This window comes from Pieris rapae, chromosome 7, assembly GCF_905147795.1.
Source record: "Pieris rapae chromosome 7, ilPieRapa1.1, whole genome shotgun sequence".
Lineage (NCBI taxonomy): Eukaryota > Metazoa > Arthropoda > Insecta > Lepidoptera > Pieridae > Pieris > Pieris rapae.
This window is the reverse complement of record NC_059515.1, coordinates 2854921-2878426: the sequence shown is the minus strand read 5'-3', so window position 1 is coordinate 2878426 and position 23506 is coordinate 2854921. Positions and strand designations below refer to the sequence as shown.

The 23506-nt window shown below is 39.1% G+C and overlaps 1 protein-coding gene across 1 annotated transcript in view; it reads left to right on the top strand.

The window, feature by feature from the left end:
• The window catches only part of LOC110992775, a 68176-nt gene extending 50031 nt beyond the window's left edge, over positions 1 to 18145 (top strand). The window contains exons 38-67 of the mRNA XM_045628996.1: positions 50 to 985; positions 2110 to 2424; positions 2503 to 2811; positions 2885 to 3199; positions 3964 to 4284; positions 4355 to 4666; positions 4752 to 5081; positions 5162 to 5470; positions 5575 to 5877; positions 5957 to 6595; positions 6675 to 6986; positions 7246 to 7581; positions 7669 to 8274; positions 8361 to 8987; positions 9090 to 9398; positions 9605 to 9931; positions 10032 to 10331; positions 10562 to 10867; positions 10938 to 11573; positions 11646 to 11960; positions 12035 to 12361; positions 12434 to 12733; positions 13094 to 13399; positions 13475 to 14107; positions 14186 to 14506; positions 14638 to 14961; positions 15109 to 15411; positions 15698 to 16006; positions 16114 to 17379; positions 18096 to 18145. Of these exons, the coding sequence (XP_045484952.1) occupies positions 50 to 985; positions 2110 to 2424; positions 2503 to 2811; positions 2885 to 3199; positions 3964 to 4284; positions 4355 to 4666; positions 4752 to 5081; positions 5162 to 5470; positions 5575 to 5877; positions 5957 to 6595; positions 6675 to 6986; positions 7246 to 7581; positions 7669 to 8274; positions 8361 to 8987; positions 9090 to 9398; positions 9605 to 9931; positions 10032 to 10331; positions 10562 to 10867; positions 10938 to 11573; positions 11646 to 11960; positions 12035 to 12361; positions 12434 to 12733; positions 13094 to 13399; positions 13475 to 14107; positions 14186 to 14506; positions 14638 to 14961; positions 15109 to 15411; positions 15698 to 16006; positions 16114 to 17379; positions 18096 to 18145 (12302 nt within the window). The remainder of the gene's footprint in view (positions 1 to 49; positions 986 to 2109; positions 2425 to 2502; positions 2812 to 2884; positions 3200 to 3963; positions 4285 to 4354; positions 4667 to 4751; positions 5082 to 5161; positions 5471 to 5574; positions 5878 to 5956; positions 6596 to 6674; positions 6987 to 7245; positions 7582 to 7668; positions 8275 to 8360; positions 8988 to 9089; positions 9399 to 9604; positions 9932 to 10031; positions 10332 to 10561; positions 10868 to 10937; positions 11574 to 11645; positions 11961 to 12034; positions 12362 to 12433; positions 12734 to 13093; positions 13400 to 13474; positions 14108 to 14185; positions 14507 to 14637; positions 14962 to 15108; positions 15412 to 15697; positions 16007 to 16113; positions 17380 to 18095) is intronic.
• The last annotated feature ends 5361 nt before the right edge of the window (positions 18146 to 23506 follow it).

The window sequence follows — 23506 nt, the reverse complement described above, 5'->3', positions numbered from 1 at the left end:
GACAATATTAGCTAAACTGTAAGTGTTATTATTTTATTTTCTCTTTCAGAAAAAGTTGTGGAACCCTGTGATCCTTCACCCTGTGGAATGAATGCTGTGTGTACTCAAAGAGATGGAGCTGGTGCATGTTCTTGCTTAGAGGGTTATCAAGGAAATCCATATGAGGGATGTAGGCCTGAATGTGTTTTAAGCTCAGATTGCTCTGCAGACAAATCTTGCATTCGTAATAAATGTGCTGATCCATGCCCAGGAATCTGTGGAAACTTTGCTGAATGTACTGTGGTAAATCATGTGCCTACATGTGCTTGCCTTAAGGGATATTCTGGCAATCCTTTTGTACAATGTACTAGAGAAGAACCAATAGTAGAAATTAAACCTTGTCAGCCCTCACCGTGTGGTCCAAATAGTGTTTGTAGAGTAAATGGTGGCTTAGCCTCTTGTGAATGTTTACCAGACTATAAAGGAGCACCACCTGATTGCCGCCCAGAATGTACTGTGAGCAGCGAATGTCCACCAGATCGTGCCTGTCATAAACTCAGATGTGCAGATCCTTGCAGAGGAACTTGCGGTCTTGGTGCACATTGTCAAGTTATAAACCACAGCCCATTATGTAGCTGTCCCGCGGGTACTACTGGTGATCCGTTTAGTCGGTGTCAAGAAATACAGTACAGTGAAACAGAAGTTCCGTTGGAGCCCTGTTCACCTAATCCTTGTGGACCTTATAGTGAATGTCGACCAATTAATGGCTATCCTTCATGTTCATGTAGCGGAGATTATTTAGGTACACCGCCAAATTGTCACCCTGAGTGTCTAGTCAATACCGACTGCCCGTCTCACCAAGCCTGTATAGCTGAAAAATGCACTAACCCTTGTGAAGGCTCATGCGGATTTAGAGCCGAATGTCGGGTACAAGACCATATACCCATTTGCAGCTGCCCCACAAGATATTCTGGAGATCCATTCATACAATGTGCGGAAGTAATCGGTAAGATATTCACGCATATATAATTTTAAAATTTTCTTTATTGAAGTTATACTTCTTTTGGCGCGATGCAGATGAAATGATGAATTTTAATATTTATCGTTAATCACTACTGCATTTTAGTTATTTTTTTTCCATACGCCAAGAAGTATAACAAGAAGTATAATATTCTAACGCGTGTACATAAGTACACACACTCTTTTTTTGAGTACTACGGTCAGTAGCCACTCCTTAATTACCATTAGATAATATTTATAATAAATATTTCTTACAATGTAAATAATGTAAAACACTCTCCTTAAAGCCACAGCCAGCATTGGAATACTTGGCGTTGACATATCGAACGACGTTCAGTTTCGCGGTCACTTGGAGGGAAAGGCAAAATTAGCCTCCAAAAAGCTTGGTGTGCTCAGCAGGGCGAGACGGTACTTCACTCCGGGCCACCGCTTGCAACTATATAAAGCTCAAATTCGGCCCCACATGGAGTACTGTTCCCACCTTTGGGCGGGTGCTCCCCAGTACCAGCTTCTTCCACTTGACCGTATTCAACGAAGAGCGGTTCGAATCGTTGACGACCAAAATCTCTCCAAGCGGCTTGATCCTTTGGCGTTGCGTAGAGATGTGGGGTCTCTCTGCATCTTCTACCGCATTTACCATGGAGAGTGTTCAGAGGAGTTGTTCGGATTAATACCTGCAGCTGAGTTTCATCATCGGACGTCGAGGCAGAATACGAAATTCCACCCGTATCACCTCGACGTCCGCCGTTCCACAACTGCGCGTTTTTCCAGGCAGTTTTTGCCGCGCACCACCACTCTGTGGAACCAGCTGCCAACTGAAGTATTTCCGAACCAATTCGACTTAGGGTCCTTCAAGAAAAGAGCGTACCAATTCTTAAAAGGCCGGCAACGCACTCGCGAGCCCTCTGGCATTGAGGGTGTCCATGGGCGGCGGTATCACTTAACATCAGGTGAGCCTCCTGCCCGTTTGCCCCCTGTTCTATAAAAAAAAAAAAAAAAAAAATAGCTTTTTAGACGTGGTAAAAAAATGTAATTAAATATAAAAAAAAACATTTTCCTTTATTTAGAAATTAATATATTTATATGCTTAATAATGTTTCTACATTTTAGTATCGACGCCCCCACCAACTGCAGACCCTTGCAATCCATCACCATGCGGATCAAATTCTATATGTGATAATGGCGTCTGCCTTTGTGCTAAAGGATACTTTGGAGATCCTTATTTTGGTTGTCGTCTTGAATGCTCAACAAATGGAGAATGTTCACCAACACGTGCTTGTCACGGTGGAAAATGCTTGGATCCCTGTCCTGGAGCTTGTGGGACTGGTGCCATCTGTTCTGTTAACAACCATATACCATCTTGTACTTGTGCAGTCGGTACATCTGGTGATCCATTCTCATACTGTACGGAGATAATAAAAGAAGGTAATATTCTGAAAAGTTTGACTGTTAATAGGTTTTTTGCATTAATAATTAATACTAAATTTACTTTTAAATTTGTAGAACCACACCGATCGCCGTGTGCTCCATCACCCTGCGGACCATACAGCGAATGTACAGTGAGTACAAACGGTGCGGCTGCTTGTTCGTGCCGCTCAGGTCACATTGGGTCACCGCCAACTTGTCGTCCTGAATGTCTCGTCAGCTCTGAGTGTAAATTACAAGAAGCATGTATAGAGCATCGTTGTCGGGATCCTTGTGAAGGAGCTTGTGGTCGTGGAGCACGCTGCCAAGTTATAGCACATTCTCCAATATGTACCTGCAATGATGGTTATTCTGGTGATCCGTTCACTTATTGCTCACCAATACCGAGTATGTTTAAAAACAATACTATACTTAAATAATATATCAAAAACGGAAAAATTAACGTATACATATTTTTTAGCAACATCCCCCATCCCAATCGATCCATGTGAGCCAACACCCTGTGGTCCGAATTCAATATGCGTTAAAACAGGGGATATACCAGCATGTAGTTGCCAAGCGGGCTACATTGGATCACCACCTAACTGTCGACCAGAGTGCACGATCAGTGCTGAATGTCCTGCTGCGTTGGCCTGTGTGTCACAGAGATGTAAAGATCCATGCGCGCACGCTTGCGGCACCAACGCGGTGTGTTCTGTTGTAGATCATCGAGCGACATGTGCCTGTGAACATGGTTACCAAGGAGATCCATTCCAGGGTTGCATTCCACCTAAAGGTATATTTCTTTTCATTACTAACATCTAAATATTTGTGTTTTTAGAGAAAATTGAATATTCATGATATTAGTAAAAATGACTACTATCTAAGGTATGAAAAACACACGCGACTATTCAAGTGTACTTTAACGAAATATGTATATCATATTTTAAAGTTTGCATTAACCCGCTGCTTTGCAAAGCGTGATAATTATTATTCATGCCTTAAATTATGTGCTTTAGTTAAGGTCAATCATATAAGTTCACGGCTTCACGCCTGACATGGTATACTAATGTAAATATAGAGTTGTACTGGCGGTTTTATTTAAGGGCAATGAGACTACCATGCCAGTCGCAAAGCCTATTTACATAATTTCGCTAATACAACTTCTATTACCGTGCTTTAATAATAATTTAATCAATATTCACATTGAAACGGTGTATAAGTTTCTTAAACGATTAATAATGAATAAGGATGTTAAGTGCTTTCAGAAGGGATGTAACACTATTTTTAACTTGTATATTTGATTGAAAATTAATGCCTTGCTTTTCAACGGAGCACGCGGAGATAACAAAGCACTTACAGTAAGCTTAGGCCGTTCTCTGGGGCGGCCGCTTTCGATTTTCGGCGGGTTCGCAATGGCGTCATCGGATTAGAGAGGTCATCTAACGTCGTCCATGCCGAGTTAAGCTTCGATTAACGCTTGGAAAGGAAAATAGAAGTGCTTCTACGGTGAATGGAATGTATTGGTAAGTGATTCATTTTTTTATAATTATATTTCAGCTTCTTCTGAAATTGAATATTTGAACCCGTGTGAGCCTTCCCCTTGTGGTATAAACGCGGATTGTAAAGTACAAGGAAATGCGGGATCTTGCACTTGTCGTCCTGATTATTTTGGTGATCCATATCAAGGTTGCAGACCTCAGTGTTTAGCTGATTCTGATTGCTCTTTAATGATGGGATGCGTAAACAACAAATGTGTCGATACTTGCCCCGGAGTATGCGGGCTCAATGCAGAATGTTTTGTTACAAATCATAAACCGACGTGCAATTGTCGATTTGGTTTTACTGGAAATGCGTTAGTCATGTGCTCTCCAATACTAGGTAAGTCCACATAACCATTCACAAAAAAAATATAAATTACAAACTATTAAATTAATATTATTACTTGCAGTGAAAGATACATCGATTGACGTATGTAATCCGTCTCCGTGTGGGCCTAATGCACAATGTAAAGTGATTAACAACCAACCAGTATGTTCATGTTGGAGTAATTACATAGGAGCACCACCCAACTGTAAGCCAGAGTGTGTTATAAATTCAGATTGTCAAACAAATCGGGCTTGTATGAATAACAGATGTGTGAATCCGTGTCCAAGACCTTGTGGAAGTAACTCGGACTGTAAGGTAATCAACCATAGCCCTGTTTGCTCCTGCCGACAAGGATATACTGGAGATCCGTTCATATCATGTACCCGGAAATTACGTAAGATTCTTTTAATTTAATATTACATATTGATGGTGCTATTGAAACATCTTTCTGATTTAAATTTGCATTTGTAATATTTCAGAAGTTGCATTCTCTGTAGAGGAACATACAGACCCTTGCTTATCTTCACCATGTGGACTGTATGCGGAATGTAGGAACGCGAATGGGTTGCCTTCCTGCTCGTGCCTTCCATCTTATATTGGATCACCGCCATTTTGTAAACCTGAATGTGTAGTGCATTCTGATTGTCCTAGTGATAAGGCCTGTATTTCTGAAAAATGTCGAAATCCCTGTGATGGCTCATGCGGCTTATATGCCAATTGTTTTGTTAACCGACATGTTGCTGTATGTTTATGTTCAGAAGGATTCACTGGGGATCCATTTAGAGAATGTAAAACTGTTGCTGTAAAAGGTACAGCGTTAAGGATTCTTAGAAGTCATTGTTTTTTGCCTTACTTATGCTCTATATTTATTCTTTCTTTGATGTTTTAGAGACTGTGTTATATGAGCCTAGTGATCCCTGCAGACCTAGTCCATGTGGTGCCAATGCAATCTGTAACAACGGAGTTTGTACTTGTATAGCTGACTATAATGGAGATCCATACTTCGGATGTAGACCAGAATGTCTATATAATACAGATTGTCCTCGAAACAAGGGTTGCCAAAAGAATAAGTGTGTAGATCCATGTATAGGCACATGTGGACTTCACGCCATATGTGAAGTTAACAATCACGTCCCCATGTGTTCTTGTCCACGTGGAATGAGTGGCAACGCCTTTATTGAATGTCGTGCTATGAGCGGTAAATATTTTACCTATAATCATTAGAATATACATTTATTTTTCACTTAATGGTGCTTCTTATTTGTTTAATATTATAATTCACGTAATGTCATTTGTTTTCAGTTATTAACAAAAGCCCCTGTCAACCTTCACCGTGTGGTCCCAACAGTCAATGTCAGCAATCACACGGCCAAGCTGTTTGTTCATGCCTGCAGGGATATCGTGGTAGCCCTCCTAACTGTAGACCAGAATGTGTTGTGAGTTTGGAATGTCCACTTAATGCAGCGTGTCAGAACCAAAAATGTGTTAATCCATGCCAAGGCGCTTGTGGTATAGCTGCTGTCTGTGAAGTTATAAACCATAATCCAATTTGTACTTGCCCAGCATCATTCACTGGAGATCCCTTCAGAAAATGCGATTACATTGGTAAGATTTTTATATTTTTACTTGTGATACTTATTGGGTAACTTCTATTACATAATGGTGCTTTTATTTTTATTTTTAGTAAGTTTACCAATCCAAATCAATCCTTGTGAGCCATCTCCTTGCGGACCCTATTCGACCTGTAGAAGTAAAGATGATGGACCAGTTTGTGCTTGTCTCGATAATTACAAGGGGACACCACCACATTGCAAACCAGAATGTATAAGTAATAGCGAATGTGATCACAATAAAGCTTGTATCAACCAAAAATGTTCTGATCCATGTATAGGAAGCTGTGGCATTAACTCTGAATGCAGAGTCGTCAGTCATTCTCCAGTTTGCCTCTGTCAATCGGGTTATACCGGCGATCCATTTTCACATTGTAGCTTAGAAGTTATATCTCGACCAACTGAAAGTTTACACCCCTGCAATCCAAATCCTTGTGGAGCAAACGCTATATGTAGAGAGCAAAATGGAATAGGCGCTTGTCTATGTGCAGAGACTTATACTGGTAACCCGTACGAGGGATGTCGACCCGAATGTGTTGTAGATTCCGACTGCCCCCTGAACAAGGCCTGTTCAGGCATGAAATGTGTTGATCCATGTCCGGGTTCTTGTGGGGTAAATGCGTTCTGTCTTGTAAGCAATCATATGCCAAACTGTATTTGTCAGTCTGGATATACTGGAAATCCATTTAGTCACTGTGGTATTCTACAAGAATGTAAGTATCATATAACAAATTTACGACGGTAAATATTAAAGCTATGTTGCTCTTAAAACAACTTTAAATTTCTTCCCAGCTCAAATCTTGGAAACAAACCCGTGCAATCCGAGTCCATGTGGTGCTAACAGCCAATGCAAAGAAATACAAGGCCAAGCGGTGTGCTCTTGTTTACCTTTATTCATAGGAGCCCCGCCCTATTGCCGCCCGGAATGTGTTATGAGCTCCGAATGCCCGCCGAACTTGGCTTGTATCGACCAAAAATGTTCTGACCCATGTGTCGGGAGTTGTGGGGAGAGGGCCAGTTGTAACGTTATCAACCATAGCCCTATCTGTGTATGCAATCAAGGTTTGACTGGAAATCCATTTTCAAGATGTTATCCGATGATAAGTAAGTTTTTAATTTTATCAGATAAATTTCGTTATTTTTTTTTATTAAAATTGTTATTGGCAACGCATAGTTATAATTTTATTAGAATCAGTACAGCATATTGTGGAAACGTTTACTAAAACTAATAAACGTAATAATAAACGTAAATAAAAGTAAACTAATAATAAAACAGAATCAAGTCAACGACGTAAAACCTAAAGTTTTGACTAAAAATTTTATTAAAGAAGTTTTTTTAATATAATTCAAATACTTCTTACAGTTTCGTCACAGCCAGACCAGTCGCAATCTTCAGATCCATGCTTACCATCGCCGTGTGGCCTCTATGCAATATGTCGCAACGTTGGAGGGGCACCGTCTTGTGCATGCGAAACGAATTATATTGGAACCCCTCCTAATTGCAGACCTGAGTGTACCATTAATTCTGAATGCGCTAGTGATCAAGCGTGCATTAACGAGAAATGTAGAGATCCATGTTTAGGCGCATGTGGATTAAATGCACAATGTAGAGTATTCCATCATATCGCGCAGTGTAGCTGTTTAGATAAATACCAAGGAGATCCATTCAGTCAATGTCACCCTGAAATCGAAAGAGACGGTAAGATGATAATTAAACTTGACTTAAATTTAATAAGAAATGATTAATTCTGTAAAACTTCTTCTAAATAATCTTAATCTTCCACAGAAATTACGGAATTGGATCTATGTAATCCATCACCATGCGGTCCAAACGCTGAATGTGACGAAGGCAAATGTACTTGTATACTTGATTACCAAGGTGATCCATACGTCGGTTGCAGGCCGGAATGTCTCCTGAGCAGCGACTGTTCTCACGATAAAGCATGTTTCAAAAAGAAATGTGTTAATCCATGCATAAATACATGCGGTCGTCAGGCTATATGCAACGTAATTAATCACGTACCGATGTGTACATGTTTGCCGCATCACACAGGAAATGCGTTTGTAGATTGTAAACCTATAACAATTATTGAAGACGTAAATCCCTGTCACCCAACTCCATGTGGACCTAACAGTCAATGTAGAGAAGTTAACGGTCAAGCCATTTGCACATGTCTACCTGGATATAAAGACGCCCCACCGACATGCAGACCCGAATGTGTTTCTAGCTCTGAATGTCCTCTTAATAGAGCCTGCTCTGGTCAAAAATGTATAGATCCATGTAAAGGAAATTGTGGACTTGGTGCTATTTGTCAAGTAATAAATCACAATCCCATATGTTCATGTCCTACAGGATTTACAGGTGATCCATTCAGTAAATGTATACAAAAAGGTAAGAATTCTCACTGGTAACTAATAATCTTTGATGCACATGTTTTCTTTAACACAAAGTCTACATTTTTTTATTATATTTTATAGAAAACGATGAACCAACTTACGTCAATCCATGTCAGCCATCACCTTGTGGTCCTAATGCTATTTGCAAAGAAATCAATGGATCTCCGTCGTGTGCATGTCTTGATGAATATACAGGAAGTCCACCTAATTGTAAACCAGAATGTATTGCAAATTCAGAATGTCCTAATGAATTAGCTTGTATTAACGAAAAGTGTAAAGATCCTTGTCCAGGCTCATGTGGATCCGATGCTGAATGCAAGGTCGTGAGCCACGCACCTCAATGTTACTGCCCACCAGGTTTTACTGGTGATTCATTTATAAATTGTATTGTGATAGACGTGCCACTTACACCATGTTCGCCGTCTCCTTGTGGTCCCAACGCTTTATGTAAAGAATTCAACGGTGCCGGATCATGTGTGTGTATACCTGAGTACATAGGAAACCCCTATGAGGGCTGTCGTCCAGAATGTGTTGTAAATTCAGACTGCGCATCTAATTTGGCCTGTATTCAAAACAAATGTCAAAACCCGTGTAATAATGTTTGTGGACTAAACGCCATCTGTAATGTTATAAATCATACACCTAAATGCGAGTGTTTACCTGGTTTTGTTGGGAGTCCGTATCAAGAATGTATCGTGAAACTTAATGGTACGTTTAAATGAAGTATTAATTTCTCTATCTATTTTTTCATTGGCTATTCTTTAGAGAATAAAAGTATGACAATTGTAAAACATTTATAAACTGTTTCAGTTGAAGTCTTGCCTCAAAGGAATCCTTGTACTCCTTCACCCTGTGGTCCTTATAGTATTTGTAAGGAGGCCAACAATCAAGCCATCTGCACGTGTAAAAATAATTATTTGGGCTCTCCACCATCTTGTAGACCAGAATGTCTCATTAGTTCAGAATGTTCACAACATCAAGCATGCATAAATGAAAGGTGTAAAAACCCATGCGAAGGAGTTTGTGGTATTGATGCAGAATGCAAAGTTATAAACCATAGCCCTATTTGTTCCTGTACGGCTCAGTATACAGGAGATCCGTTTAATAGGTGTTACAGAGGTAAGAAATCTGATCAAGATTTGCGAAATAAATACAAAGTCCATTAATTAATGTTAAACTTTAACTTGCTTTATTTACTCTTATATACATAATAGAAAGCACTATTTTAGATACGTAATACAATAATGTAGATCATTTATTATTCTGAGGATTCTAATACTGTAGTCACGAGATCTATATACTTATCACAGTCATCCTTTTTGCAGTTATAGAAACATCTGTTGTGCAGACAAATCCATGCGTACCAAATCCATGTGGTTCTTTCTCTCAATGTCGTGACACGAACAATTCACCGTCCTGTTCTTGTTTACCGCAATACATAGGTAATCCACCTAATTGTCGCCCTGAGTGCACGATTAACACAGATTGTGCTAGTGACAAGGCTTGTATTAATGAAAAATGTGTTGACCCATGTCCTGGGTCCTGTGGCTTGAATGCTGAGTGTCGGGTTCAGAATCATATATCAATTTGTACATGCATAGAGGGATATATCGGGGATCCGTTCCAAAGTTGTGTTTTAAAGCTCCATCAAGGTATGTTCCAATACATATTCTTATCCTATCCTTAGTTATATGTACTTTTATTATAATATATACTATTGCTTATTTCTCAAAATATTTGAATATTTTTCAGAGGTATCACCGCGTGACCCTTGTAATCCGTCCCCATGCGGTGCAAACGCGATTTGCAATAATGGTATTTGTACCTGTCTGCTTGAATATAGTGGCGATCCATACTTTGAATGCCGACCTGAATGCACAATTAGTTCAGAATGTCCTTTGGATAAAGCGTGTGTTAGAAATCGGTGTGTCAATCCGTGTAATAATACTTGTGGCTTAGATGCGGTTTGTAATGTGATGAAACATATGGCTATTTGTACATGCCCTCCCAAAATGACAGGAAATGCATTTTTGCGATGTTCTCCAATGCGAGGTTTGTACACTAAAGTAAAAATTATAATAATTTAATTAAATAATATATTTTTGTTTATCTATAAAATCATGAAACTCAGAAGGTATACTTCTTGTTGGTATAATAATATTCTTTCTAATGCAAGTAGTCTAATGTGGTTCCAAGCAAAAACAATTTATGTTTAATATGCCATGTGTATATAAACATTTACGATGTACAATCGTTTACATATGTCTTTACCATCCTTACAGAAGCTGTTGTTACTAACCCTTGTGAGCCCAGTCCCTGCGGACCTTACAGTCGTTGTACGGAACACAACCAACAAGCCATATGCTCTTGTATGTCTGGTTATCAAGGAGCGCCTCCATCATGTCGTCCAGAATGTGTTAGTAGTGCCGACTGCACACTAAACAAGGCTTGTAGTAACCAAAAATGTATCAACCCTTGTGAAGGTGTATGTGGTGTTGGAGCAAAATGCCAAGTGATAAATCACAACCCCATTTGTATCTGTCCATCTGGATATACAGGGGATCCTTTTACTAGATGTATAAATATGCGTAAGTTTATTTTTGGATTAATAAAGGTACAAACGTGCAACAGTGAATTTATCTATACTTTTTTCCACAGCTCTCTTTGAGCCAACGAAAACCAATCCTTGCCAGCCATCACCGTGTGGTCCAAACTCTGTTTGCCAGGAAACAGCAACGGCAACTGCATCATGTCAGTGTTTGCCCAACTTTATTGGCTCACCACCAAACTGCCGCCCCGAGTGCATCTCTAACACTGAATGCTCGCCACTTCAAGCTTGTATAAACAGAAAATGTCAAAATCCTTGTAACCAAGCATGTGGAACGAATTCGGAATGTCGCGTTGTAAGTCATTCAGCTCTATGTATATGTCCAGAGGGATATACTGGAGATGCCGCATTAAAATGCACGTTGACTGCTTTGGTTTCTGTTGAAGAAATAAATCCTTGTTCACCATCACCTTGTGGATCAAACGCTGAATGTATTACGCGTAGTGGGACAGGAGCTTGCATATGTCTAAAAGGTTACTTTGGAGATCCGTATGAAGCTTGTCGACCTGAGTGTATAGTTAATTCTGACTGTCCAAGCAACAAAGCGTGTACCAAAAACAAATGTGTTGATCCATGTCCTGGTACTTGTGCAATTAATGCGGATTGTCAAGTTGTTAATCACTCACCTATATGCACATGTCCTCCGCAGTATTCTGGAGACCCATTCAGGCATTGCATATTAAGCAGTAAGTATTGAATACTTTGTCACATTTTTTTTTTCATTTTCCAATAAATATTAAAAAAAATTATTCTTACAGTTCGTGATATGATCCCAAGTAATCCTTGTCAACCGTCACCATGTGGTCCAAATAGTCAATGTAGGACATTAAATGAACAAAGTGTATGCTCCTGTTTGCCCGAATATTACGGATCGCCACCAAATTGTAAACCGGAATGTGTTATAAATGCAGAATGTCCTACAGACAAAACATGCAAAAACCTAAAATGTGTTTCAACGTGCCCCGGGCCTTGCGGACAAAATACTGATTGTAAAGTAATTAATCATAGTCCAATCTGCACCTGTTCACCAACCTATACAGGAGATCCATTTTCCCGGTGCTATAAATTGATTGGTACGTATACTTTATTGTTAACGGAATGTAGTTAAAACGATATCAATTTTTTTTAAATTGTCTTAATGTTTTAGCTTCAGTAGATGTTCTTCCTGTTCGGGATCCCTGCATACCTTCACCGTGTGGACCCAATTCTCTGTGTAAAAATAACAACGACCTTCCGATTTGTTCATGTTTGCCGCTTTATGAGGGCAGCCCACCTAATTGTAGACCAGAATGTACAATAAACGAAGATTGCTCTGGTCATCTTGCCTGCATAAATCAAAAGTGCCAAGACCCATGCCCAGGTTCTTGTGGTATAAATGCAGATTGTTTTGTTAAAAATCACATATCAATTTGTAATTGCCGAGATGGTTATACTGGAAATGCCTTTACTCAGTGCACTCCGGCTCCACAAAATGGTATTTTTTTTTATTCTTTGGAAAAATATACACGTATGTGTTCTGTATATTAATATTCAATTGTTTTCACAGTTCCTGTAGAAATTGATCCGTGTAATCCAACGCCTTGTGGAACTAATGCACAATGTTATAATGGTAAATGCAGTTGCCTTCCGGAATTCCATGGAGATCCATACACTGGTTGTCGTCCTGAGTGTACTCTAAGCACAGACTGTGATCGCACCAAGGCTTGCATTAGAAATAAATGTACAGATCCATGTCCGGGCACTTGCGCTTCAAATGCAATATGCAATGTTGTCAATCATATTCCTATGTGTAGTTGCCCCGAGCGGATGACAGGAAATGCGTTTATAGAATGCCATTTAGTATCGGGTAAGTTTACAACACCAAACATTAATTATACTTTTATTGATTTAATAAATAAATCTGTAGGGCTACAACCTTTTTAGGTCTGGGCCTCAGGTGTCTGTATCTATTTCAAGATCATTAGCAAGTAGCCGATCAGCCTCATGTGCCTGACGCAATCCATCGTCTTTTTGGATCGGTTTCCTCACGATACTTTCTTTCACCGTTCGAGCGAATGTTAAATGCGCACATAGAAAGTCCATTAGTGCACAGTCGTGGATCTAGCCTACGACCTCCTACGTATGATAGTCGCACGCTGAAGTCTCTAGGCCAACACTACTCTTTTTATTAATTATTTACGAATAAATTGTGTTTTATCTATTTTAGAACCGAACAACATAAATCCTTGTCAGCCATCTCCATGCGGCCCTAATAGCCAATGTCGCGTTTTAAATGGTCAAGCTGTATGTTCCTGCAATCCAAACTTCCTTGGCAGTCCACCAGCTTGTCGACCAGAATGCACAATATCTGCCGAGTGTCCGTTGAACCAGGCGTGTAGTAATCAGAGATGTACGAACCCGTGTGTTGGTGCTTGTGGAGTAGATGCTGAATGTCAAGTTGTAAACCATAGTCCTATATGTTCGTGCCCATCTATGTTCTCCGGAAATCCGTTCTCTCGCTGTTTCAAACTTCGTATGTATTCAAACAAATAATTAAAATTTGTTTATTTATTTTATTTTCTCGTTATTAAATTATTTTTTATTTTAGCCACACAACCGCAAAAGCAAATTGACGTTTGTTCTCCTTCACCATGTGGTCCTAATTCAATTTGTAAAATTATCAACGAAGTACCATCTTGCACGTGCCTTGAAAATTACCATGGACAACCACCATATTGTCGTCCCGAATGTTCAAGCAATGAAGACTGCTCCACACAAATGTCCTGTGTCAATATGAAATGTATCAATCCATGTGAAGGTGCATGTGGGAGCAACGCAGAATGTAGAGTAGTCAGCCATTCGCCAAACTGCATATGTCCCTACGGATATACAGGCGACCCATTCTTCGGATGTATTGTAGAACCCTTACGTGAAGAAATTATTACAACTCCATGTTCGCCTTCACCATGTGGATTTAATGCTATTTGTAAAGAGAAGAATAATGCCGGGTCTTGCTCCTGTGTTGACGGTTATATTGGAAATCCATATGAAGGGTGCCGACCTGAATGTGTTGTGAATACGGATTGCCCAAGTAATAAAGCTTGTGCCAATAATAAGTGTACTGATCCCTGTCCTGGTAGCTGCGGCTCAAATGCACTCTGTCAAGTAGTCAATCACGCACCATTATGCACATGTATCAGCGGCTACACTGGGGATCCATTCAGAAACTGTGTTTACCAAGGTGGGTTAAGACTTATTTTTATAATTTCAATCAGTTATACAGTATTATGATTAACGTAACATTAATTATAATTTTCAGAACCCCTATTGGTGCAACCCACTGATATTTGTTATCCTTCGCCGTGTGGACCTAATAGCCAATGTAAGGCCATCAATAATCAAGCTGTATGCTCATGTTTACAAGAATACATCGGAACTCCACCAAACTGTCGTCCGGAATGTGTTGCAAGTTCAGAATGCCAACGTGACATGGCCTGCATAAATAATAAATGTATTAATCCATGCGTAAAAGCTTGCGGTATTAACGCTAACTGCAAAGTTATCAATCATAGCCCTATTTGTTCCTGCAAGAAATCTTATACAGGAGATCCATTTACCATTTGTACCTTCTCTTCTCCTGGTAAGTATTACATAAAATCTTTTACAATAATTATTTGTGGATGAAATATTAACATTTATAATTTTAAAAAAATAAAGTGTGATTAGGTACTATATTTCATTATAGATTTATAATGACTGATATGTTTTTAGTATCATATCCTCAAGAGACCAGTGACCCGTGCGTACCATCACCGTGTGGACCCAATTCAGTGTGTAGGAATATTGGCACTTCACCATCGTGTTCATGTTTATCTGAATTCATCGGAAATCCACCAAACTGCAGACCAGAGTGCACAATACACGCAGACTGTGCCAGTGATCGCGCTTGTATCAACTCAAAATGCCGAGACCCTTGTCCCGGTTCTTGTGGGTTATCTGCAACGTGTCACGTACTTAACCATATTCCGATATGCTCATGTCTTACTGGTTACATTGGAGATCCATTCACAAATTGCAGACCTCAACCATTACAAGGTAAGCTTATTTTCGGTAAAACGATACAAGTTTTATGTAAAGTTAGATGGTATTTGACAGAGTATTTCATCTGAACCTTAAGAAATCGCTTTTGTTACTTACAATATATTTAAAATTTATTCTACAATTGAAACAATTTCTTTACAGTCGAAGCAACAGTAACTGATTCATGTTCGAATGTGCGATGTGGATCGAATGCTGAATGTATTAATGGCCATTGTCAATGCTTACAAGAGTATAAGGGGGATCCGTACTTCAGTTGTCGTCCCGAATGCGTAGTAAGCACGGATTGTGAGAGTAGCAAAGCCTGCGTTCAAAAGAAATGTGTCAATCCTTGCATAGACGCCTGTGGACTAAATGCAATTTGCCAAGTAGTCAATCATATTCCCATGTGTAGTTGTACTACAGGTCATACGGGCAACGCGTTTATTGCGTGCAATCCATTTAAAGGTTCGCACCTATTATTTAAATAATTTTAGCGGTTGTTTATTATTAATAAAAATAAAATTTTAATATTAATATTAAATATTCAATAATAATAAATTTAAATATTCTTAGATTCTGAATAATATGTTCATTAATTTTTGTTTTATTAAATATTTTCTTTAAATACTCAAAACCCTCCTGAATTTGTTGGTCTGGAATATATGGCTTATAAGCGTAAAGACCACTCGATGCACGAAGCTACTACTACGATTGTTAGTATCGATATATTAATGGAAAGTTATAATTTCAGCCCAGCCTATAGAAAATCCTTGTAATACTGAAATTTGTGGACCAAATAGTCAGTGTAGAGTGATAAATAATCAGGCCGTTTGTTCGTGTCTGCCAACATATTTGGGTGTCCCACCTGCATGTAGACCAGAATGTACTGGTAACTCAGAATGTGCATTAAACCAAGCTTGTATGAACCAAAAGTGTGTTAACCCTTGCATTGGAGTATGTGGAATAAGAGCTACTTGTGAAGTAATCAATCACAATCCAGTATGTGCTTGTCCAAACCGATACTCTGGTGATCCGTTTGTGCAGTGTAATATTGTGCTGAGTGAGTATAAATGTTAAAAGATTCTTATTTTAATAATCCAGCAATATACAATAATCTAAAAATAACATAAAAAATAAACAAAGATGATAATAGACATAATTTTTTAGGTTCACCTGTGATTGTGAATCCCTGCCAACCATCTCCCTGCGGTCCAAACTCAATTTGTCACGAAACAAATGATAGTCCTTCATGTAGTTGCATGCCTGGGTTTAACGGCCAACCTCCCTATTGTAGACCAGAATGTATTAGTAACAGTGAATGCGCACCTCACTTGGCTTGCAGAAATCAGAAATGTCATGATCCATGCACAGATGTCTGTGGAGAGAACTCAGAGTGTCATGTTGTAAGTCACGCTGCAATGTGTGTCTGCCCTCAAGGTTATGGAGGAGATCCCTTTACCAGGTGTATCATACATACTACAGTTGAAGTATTAAATCCATGTTTTCCATCTCCATGTGGGTCAAACGCCGCTTGTAGGGAGCAAAATCGAGTAGGATCGTGCACTTGCAATGAAGGCTTCTTTGGAAACCCTTACGAAGGCTGCAGACCAGAATGTGTTAGTGACTCAGATTGTCCTGGCAATATGGCTTGCGTGGGTAATAAATGTCAAGACCCATGTCCAGGAGCCTGTGGAATAAACGCGGAGTGTACTACAATCAACCATTCACCCACATGTGCTTGTATTAATGGATATACAGGTGACCCAAATAGACGATGCAATCTAGTTCCAATCACAGCAATAACAACTGCCATTTGTCAACCAAACCCGTGCGGCCCATACAGCCAATGTAAGAATATAAATAACCAAGCAGTCTGTAGTTGTTTGCTCAACTCCGTTGGTGAGCCGCCTAATTGTAGACCTGAATGTTTGATTAATTCTGAATGCTCGTCAAATTTAGCGTGTGTTAACCAAAAATGTATAAACCCTTGTCCCGAAACTTGCGGAGTGAAGTCAGAATGTCGGGTGATACACCATAATGCAATATGTAGCTGTATTCAAGGTTTCACTGGAGATCCCTTCACAAGGTGCTACAAAAAACCAGTCGAAATACAACAACAAGATGAAACCAAAGATCCATGTCTTCCTAGCCCGTGTGGCGCGAACGCGGAATGCCGAGTAATTTTTGGACAAGCTTCGTGTTCATGTACAGCGGGATATTTAGGTAGCCCTCCTAACTGTAGGCCAGAGTGTGTAACTAATGAGGATTGTATAAGTTCTCTAGCCTGCATAAATGAGAAATGTATAGATCCCTGTCCTGGTTCTTGTGGACAAAATGCCAAATGCACTGTCAATAAACATTTGTCGATCTGCACATGCTTAGACGGCTATGCAGGGGATTCGTTTACATCATGTCACTTACAACCACTGCGAGGTATATACTGCATTTTTTATTCTTCTTCAAACAATGTTATCTATACTTAATAATATCTATACTAATATTATAAAGAGGAAAGGTTTGATTTTTTGTTTGTTTGTATGAATTGAATAGGCTCCGAAACTACTTGGCAGATTTGAAAAATTCTGTCACTGTTGGAAAGCTACATCATTCCTGAGTGACATAGGCTATATTTCATTTTCAAAAAAAATAGGCATCCTTACTAAAATTACGATAACATTAACATTTGTTTATTATTTGATACAATTCTAACAGATGGCGCTGAGTTAAAGGTAGTTTAGTTTAGGTCCGTGTCGTGGTACCAACGTTTCACATAAGTTCTCCTACGGTTTCCCTTGATTAATTTACTACTATGTAATATAACAAAAACCTTAGCCACAGCAACGCTTGGCCGAGTCTGCTAGTTAAGAATAAGATTATAAGATAATTATTTTATTTTTTAGAGCCTGATTTATGCAACCCTTCGCCGTGTGGGTCTAATTCAATATGTGAAAACGGAGAGTGCTCGTGTATTCCAGACTATCATGGAGATCCTTACGTAGGTTGTAGACCTGAATGTATTACAAGTTCTGACTGTCAAAGAAATCAAATCTGTCTCAAAAAGAAATGCTTTAACCCGTGCCCTGAAACATGCGGTTTGAACGCAGTATGTGAAGTAATTAATCATATACCTATGTGTACTTGTATGTCAGGCTTCTCTGGGAATGCATTCGTAGCCTGCAATCAGGTTCAAGGTAACTAGATATCACATTAGCCAATTTAAATATTACCTTGATTTGTTTTACCGTTTTTTAAATATACCATAACCTTTTCAGCTGCAATATCTATTCCATGCAATCCGAGTCCATGCGGACCAAATAGTCAGTGCCGTGAAGTGAACAATGTAGCAGTATGTTCTTGTATTTCTGGTTACTTCGGAAACCCACCAACGTGTAGGCCAGAATGTACCACCAGTGGAGAGTGTCCATTAAATAAAGCATGCAATAATTATAAATGCATAAATCCCTGTGTGGGCGCCTGTGGCTTTAATGCTATGTGCGAAGTAATAAATCATAATCCTATATGCTCCTGCTCTAATGATTTGACTGGGGATCCTTTCAGTAGATGTATTCCGAAGCGTAAGTACTTTAGCATCGGTGAATTACCATCATTAAGCATAACATTGCTATAACAAAATCATTACTTATATATCATTATATGTTACAGCTTTGGAAATACCGCCTTATACAAACCCTTGTGTTCCATCACCATGTGGGCCAAATGCAATATGTCAAGAAGTAAATGGATCACCTTCATGTTCTTGCGCGAATGAATTTATTGGATTACCTCCTAACTGCCGACCGGAATGTACCAGCAACAGTGAATGCCCGAGTAACATGGCATGTATTAATAACAAATGTGGCAACCCTTGTCTGGGGGCATGTGGTTCTTTAGCAGAATGCCGTGTCGTCAGTCATACTCCAACTTGCGTTTGCCCTGTTGGATACAATGGAGATCCATTTGTTTCCTGTAAAGTTTCAAGTACAGCTATTGAACAATCATCGCCCTGTACACCATCACCGTGCGGTAGTAATGCTGTATGTAAACAGCGTAACAATGCCGGTTCCTGTTCGTGTCTGTCAGGATATTTTGGAAACCCATATGAGGGATGTCGGCCAGAATGCGCGGTCAATACTGACTGTCCTTCTGATAAAGTTTGTCAACAGAGCAAATGTCAAGACCCCTGTCTAGGGACATGTGGCCTCAATGCGCAATGTCACACTGTGAATCACGCTCCACTTTGCACTTGTCTGCCAGGCTACACCGGTGATCCCTTCAGAAACTGTATTTACAAGCAAGGTATAAAGCTTTTTTAAATACTAATATAAAAATACGAATAATAAATTTAAAAATAATAAAATACCAAGTTAGAAATATGATATTGTTTGAATTAATACAGATATTTCCTTTTCAGAAATTGAAGTGATAACAAATCCATGCTCACCCTCACCTTGTGGCCCTAACGGTATTTGCAAAGTCAAAAATGAACAAGCTATTTGCAGTTGTAATCCGGAATATCGAGGATCGCCACCTAATTGTCGCCCTGATTGTGTGATTAGTGCAGAATGTTCGAGTGATAAAGCTTGTGTTGGTCAAATATGTATAGACCCTTGTTTGGGACAGTGTGGACAGAATGCAAAATGTCGTACTATAAACCACAGCCCAATATGCACTTGCAAAGATAAATATACTGGAGATCCTTTCAGTCGATGTTATCCAATTATCTTACATGCGGTTGAAGATACAACCACAAATCCTTGTTCACCATCCCCATGTGGTCCATTCAGCCAATGTTTAGAAATTGGTAGCATACCCTCATGCACTTGTTTACCAGACTTTATTGGTTCTCCACCAAATTGTAGACCGGAATGTGTTATCAACTCTGATTGTTCTAGTAACTTAGCATGTATTAATCAGAAATGTAAAGATCCGTGCCCTGGATCATGTGGCATAAATGCTCAATGCATTGTAAGGAATCACTCTCCTATTTGTACTTGTCTTGTTAACTTCGTCGGAGATGCATTCACGGAATGTAAACCACAAGGTAAATATACTAAATTTTATAGTTTAAATTTATTCATTATTTTTAAAAAGTCGGTTTTATTAATTAACACTAAACAATTGTCATTTAGTTGCAGAAGTAATACATGATACAATAGATCCTTGTGATCCATCACCTTGTGGGCCTAATGCTGTGTGTAATAACGGGGAATGTTTATGTTTGCCTGAATTCCATGGCGATCCCTATTTCGAATGTCGACCAGAATGCGTGCTCAGCTCAGACTGTGATAGGAATAAAGCATGTCACAAAAACAAATGCGTTAATCCCTGCAATGCACAAGTGTGTGCAACAAATGCAATATGTGAAGTAACAAATCATATACCTATGTGCAGATGTCCAGAAAATATGTTTGGAAATGCTTTTGTAAAGTGTTCCCCGATAGAAGGTAAGCACATAATTTATATATGCCGTAATGCGGAATATGTACACCTACTTTTTCTTACAATTACAGTATTTCATTTTTATTTTTATTTTAGCTGTTTCTCATCAACCTTGTAATCCGTCACCTTGTGGTCCAAACAGTCAATGTCGCGACATTAATAAACAGCCTATTTGCTCATGCTTAGAAGGTTTTATCGGAATGCCACCATCATGTAGACCAGAATGTGTAGTAAATACTGACTGTCTGCCTGATGAAGCTTGTTCAAATAGAAAGTGTACTAAACCATGTGAAGGAGCATGTGGAGTTGGAGCAAAATGCCAAGTTATTAATCATAATCCTATTTGTTCTTGCCCTCTGAGATATACAGGCAATCCTTTCGTCCGATGTTTCTTGCAAGAGTTTATTCCAGAACAACAGAATCCATGCTTACCTTCGCCGTGTGGGCCGAATAGCATTTGTAAACAAATTTCGGACTCGCCATCTTGTTCGTGTCAGCCTGGATATTTTGGGACGCCACCACATTGTAAACCCGAATGCATAAGTAATTCTGAATGTCCAACACATCTCGCTTGCATTAACGAAAAGTGTGTTGATCCATGTATTGGATCGTGTGGTTTGAATACTGACTGTCACGTTATAAGCCATTCACCATCATGTGCCTGTTTACCTGAATATACTGGGGATCCTTTTATAGAATGTCATAGGAGAGACGCTATTGAAGAAATTACAACGCCATGTCAGCCGTCGCCTTGTGGAGCAAATGCTGTTTGTAAAGAGTTCAAAGGTGCCGGTTCCTGTACATGTTTGCCAGAATTTTATGGAAACCCGTATGAAGGATGTAGACCCGAATGTATCATAAATTCAGATTGCCCTCTAAACAAGGCATGTTTACAAAATAAATGTCATGATCCTTGTGATGGTTCATGCGCACCTAATGCAATTTGCCAAGTTATAAATCACGCACCATCGTGCTCTTGCCCACAAGGATTTTCAGGCGATCCATTTAGATATTGTGTAGCTCAGAGTGAGTACAACATTTTTATATATTTGGTTTCTAATTTCCTCGCCATTAAGGATTTAATACAAATATGTTTCTTTTTAGGAGACGAGGTAACTACGCTGAATGTATGCAATCCCTCTCCATGTGGGCCAAACAGTCGATGTCAGGAGGTCAATAAACAAGCTGTATGTTCGTGTATGCTGGAATTCATCGGAACACCACCTGGTTGTCACCCTGAATGTGTTATTAGTTCTGAATGTCCAAAAGAAAAGGCGTGTATAAATAAAAAATGTGTCGAACCATGTAAAGATACTTGTGGAGTGAATGCAGATTGTAGAGTTATTAATCACAATCCTATTTGTTATTGTAAGCAATTTTACACAGGAGATCCATTCACTAGATGCAGTCCTTTGCCACGTAAGACCATGTTTTACAACTATTATAAATTACCTTTATTCTTAGGTTGCTTTTACATTTATTTTAAAAATATAATGAAAATCAGATTTATAAGGTTTAATTTTTTCGAACTGATTTACACCTAGACCCAAATATTTAACTATTAAATATCTTATCTGGTTTAATTGTTTCTAACTTCCATCGCTATTGGTAAGGAATATATGAAGTCAAATGTTGTTTTAACTTGGTCGTCATTATGACAGTAATGCACACAGTTGAAATGTATAAATGTTGCTGTTTTTTAACTTACATCCTATTTTATGCGTAAATCCATATCCATGCGGGTATTTTTACAAAGTAAACTGTCATTTAAAGCGATGTATAATGAGACTTAAAAATATGTATATAATTATTTCGAGAGCTGCTGCACTATTTTTTTATATTAAATTATCAGTATTAATTATTTGATTATTTATTTTACAGCACCTATCGCTAATGCTGTCTTAGAACCTTATGGTAATCCTTGCGTACCATCCCCCTGTGGACCAAATTCAATATGTAAAGAGGTTGGAAATGTACCTTCTTGTACTTGCATGGAACGTTTTGTTGGAAGTCCTCCAAACTGCAAACCAGAATGCTTACTGAATTCGGAATGTCCAACGTCTAAGGCGTGTATACAACAGAAGTGCCAAGATCCCTGTTTAGGCGCATGTGGCATAAACGCCATTTGCACTGTTACCAGACATACACCAATGTGCACTTGTAATGACGGTTATGTTGGGGATGCTTTTACTGCGTGTACTCCTCAATTAACACCTGGTAAGTTCATATTTTAGATATAGTGTAAATTTACTAAAATGTAAATTGATTACAATGTAATATTAATTTTAGTGTACGATATCATCGATGCCTGTAATCCTTCACCATGCGGTACAAATGCTATTTGTAAAGAAGAAAGTTGTACGTGTGTTGAGGGCTATCAAGGCGATCCGTACTTTGGCTGCCGGCCTGAATGTGTTTTAAGCACAGATTGTGCACGAAACAAGGCATGTGCAAAGAATAAATGTGTTGATCCATGTGCAAACACTTGTTCGTTAACGGCTATCTGCGAAGTCATAAATCACGTGCCCATGTGCAGTTGTCCTCATGGAATGACTGGTAACGCATTCTACGGATGTGAAAAGATACAAGGTAAGAATTTCAAGGATACAAATTAAGTATACTAATTTATATGACGTAATGAAAATGTAATTAAATATCGACGGCGTATGTGGCTTGATCACCTACTTGCTGACTAGAAAAAAATAAGAAACAGCGTACTATTTCTTATTCTGTAAGAAATGTGGAATTTTTATGCATCATATGCACTGTTAAATCAAAGCAATTGCCATTTTCAGTTCCAGTGAAAACAAACCCATGCCTCCCGTCCCCTTGTGGGCCTAATAGTCAATGTCGGGAAGTAAACGGACAAGCTGTATGCTCTTGTGTGGCGGGATATATCGGAAGCCCACCCTTGTGTCGACCCGAATGTGCTGTTAGCTCGGATTGCCCTCTTAACTTAGCGTGTTCTAATCAAAAATGTATCAACCCTTGCAAAGGCTCTTGCGGCGCGGAAGCAATGTGTCAAGTTGTAAAACATAACCCAATTTGCTCCTGTCCTCCGAAATACACAGGAGATCCCTTCATACGCTGTACTCCATTTAGTAAGTGTTTAATAATTTAA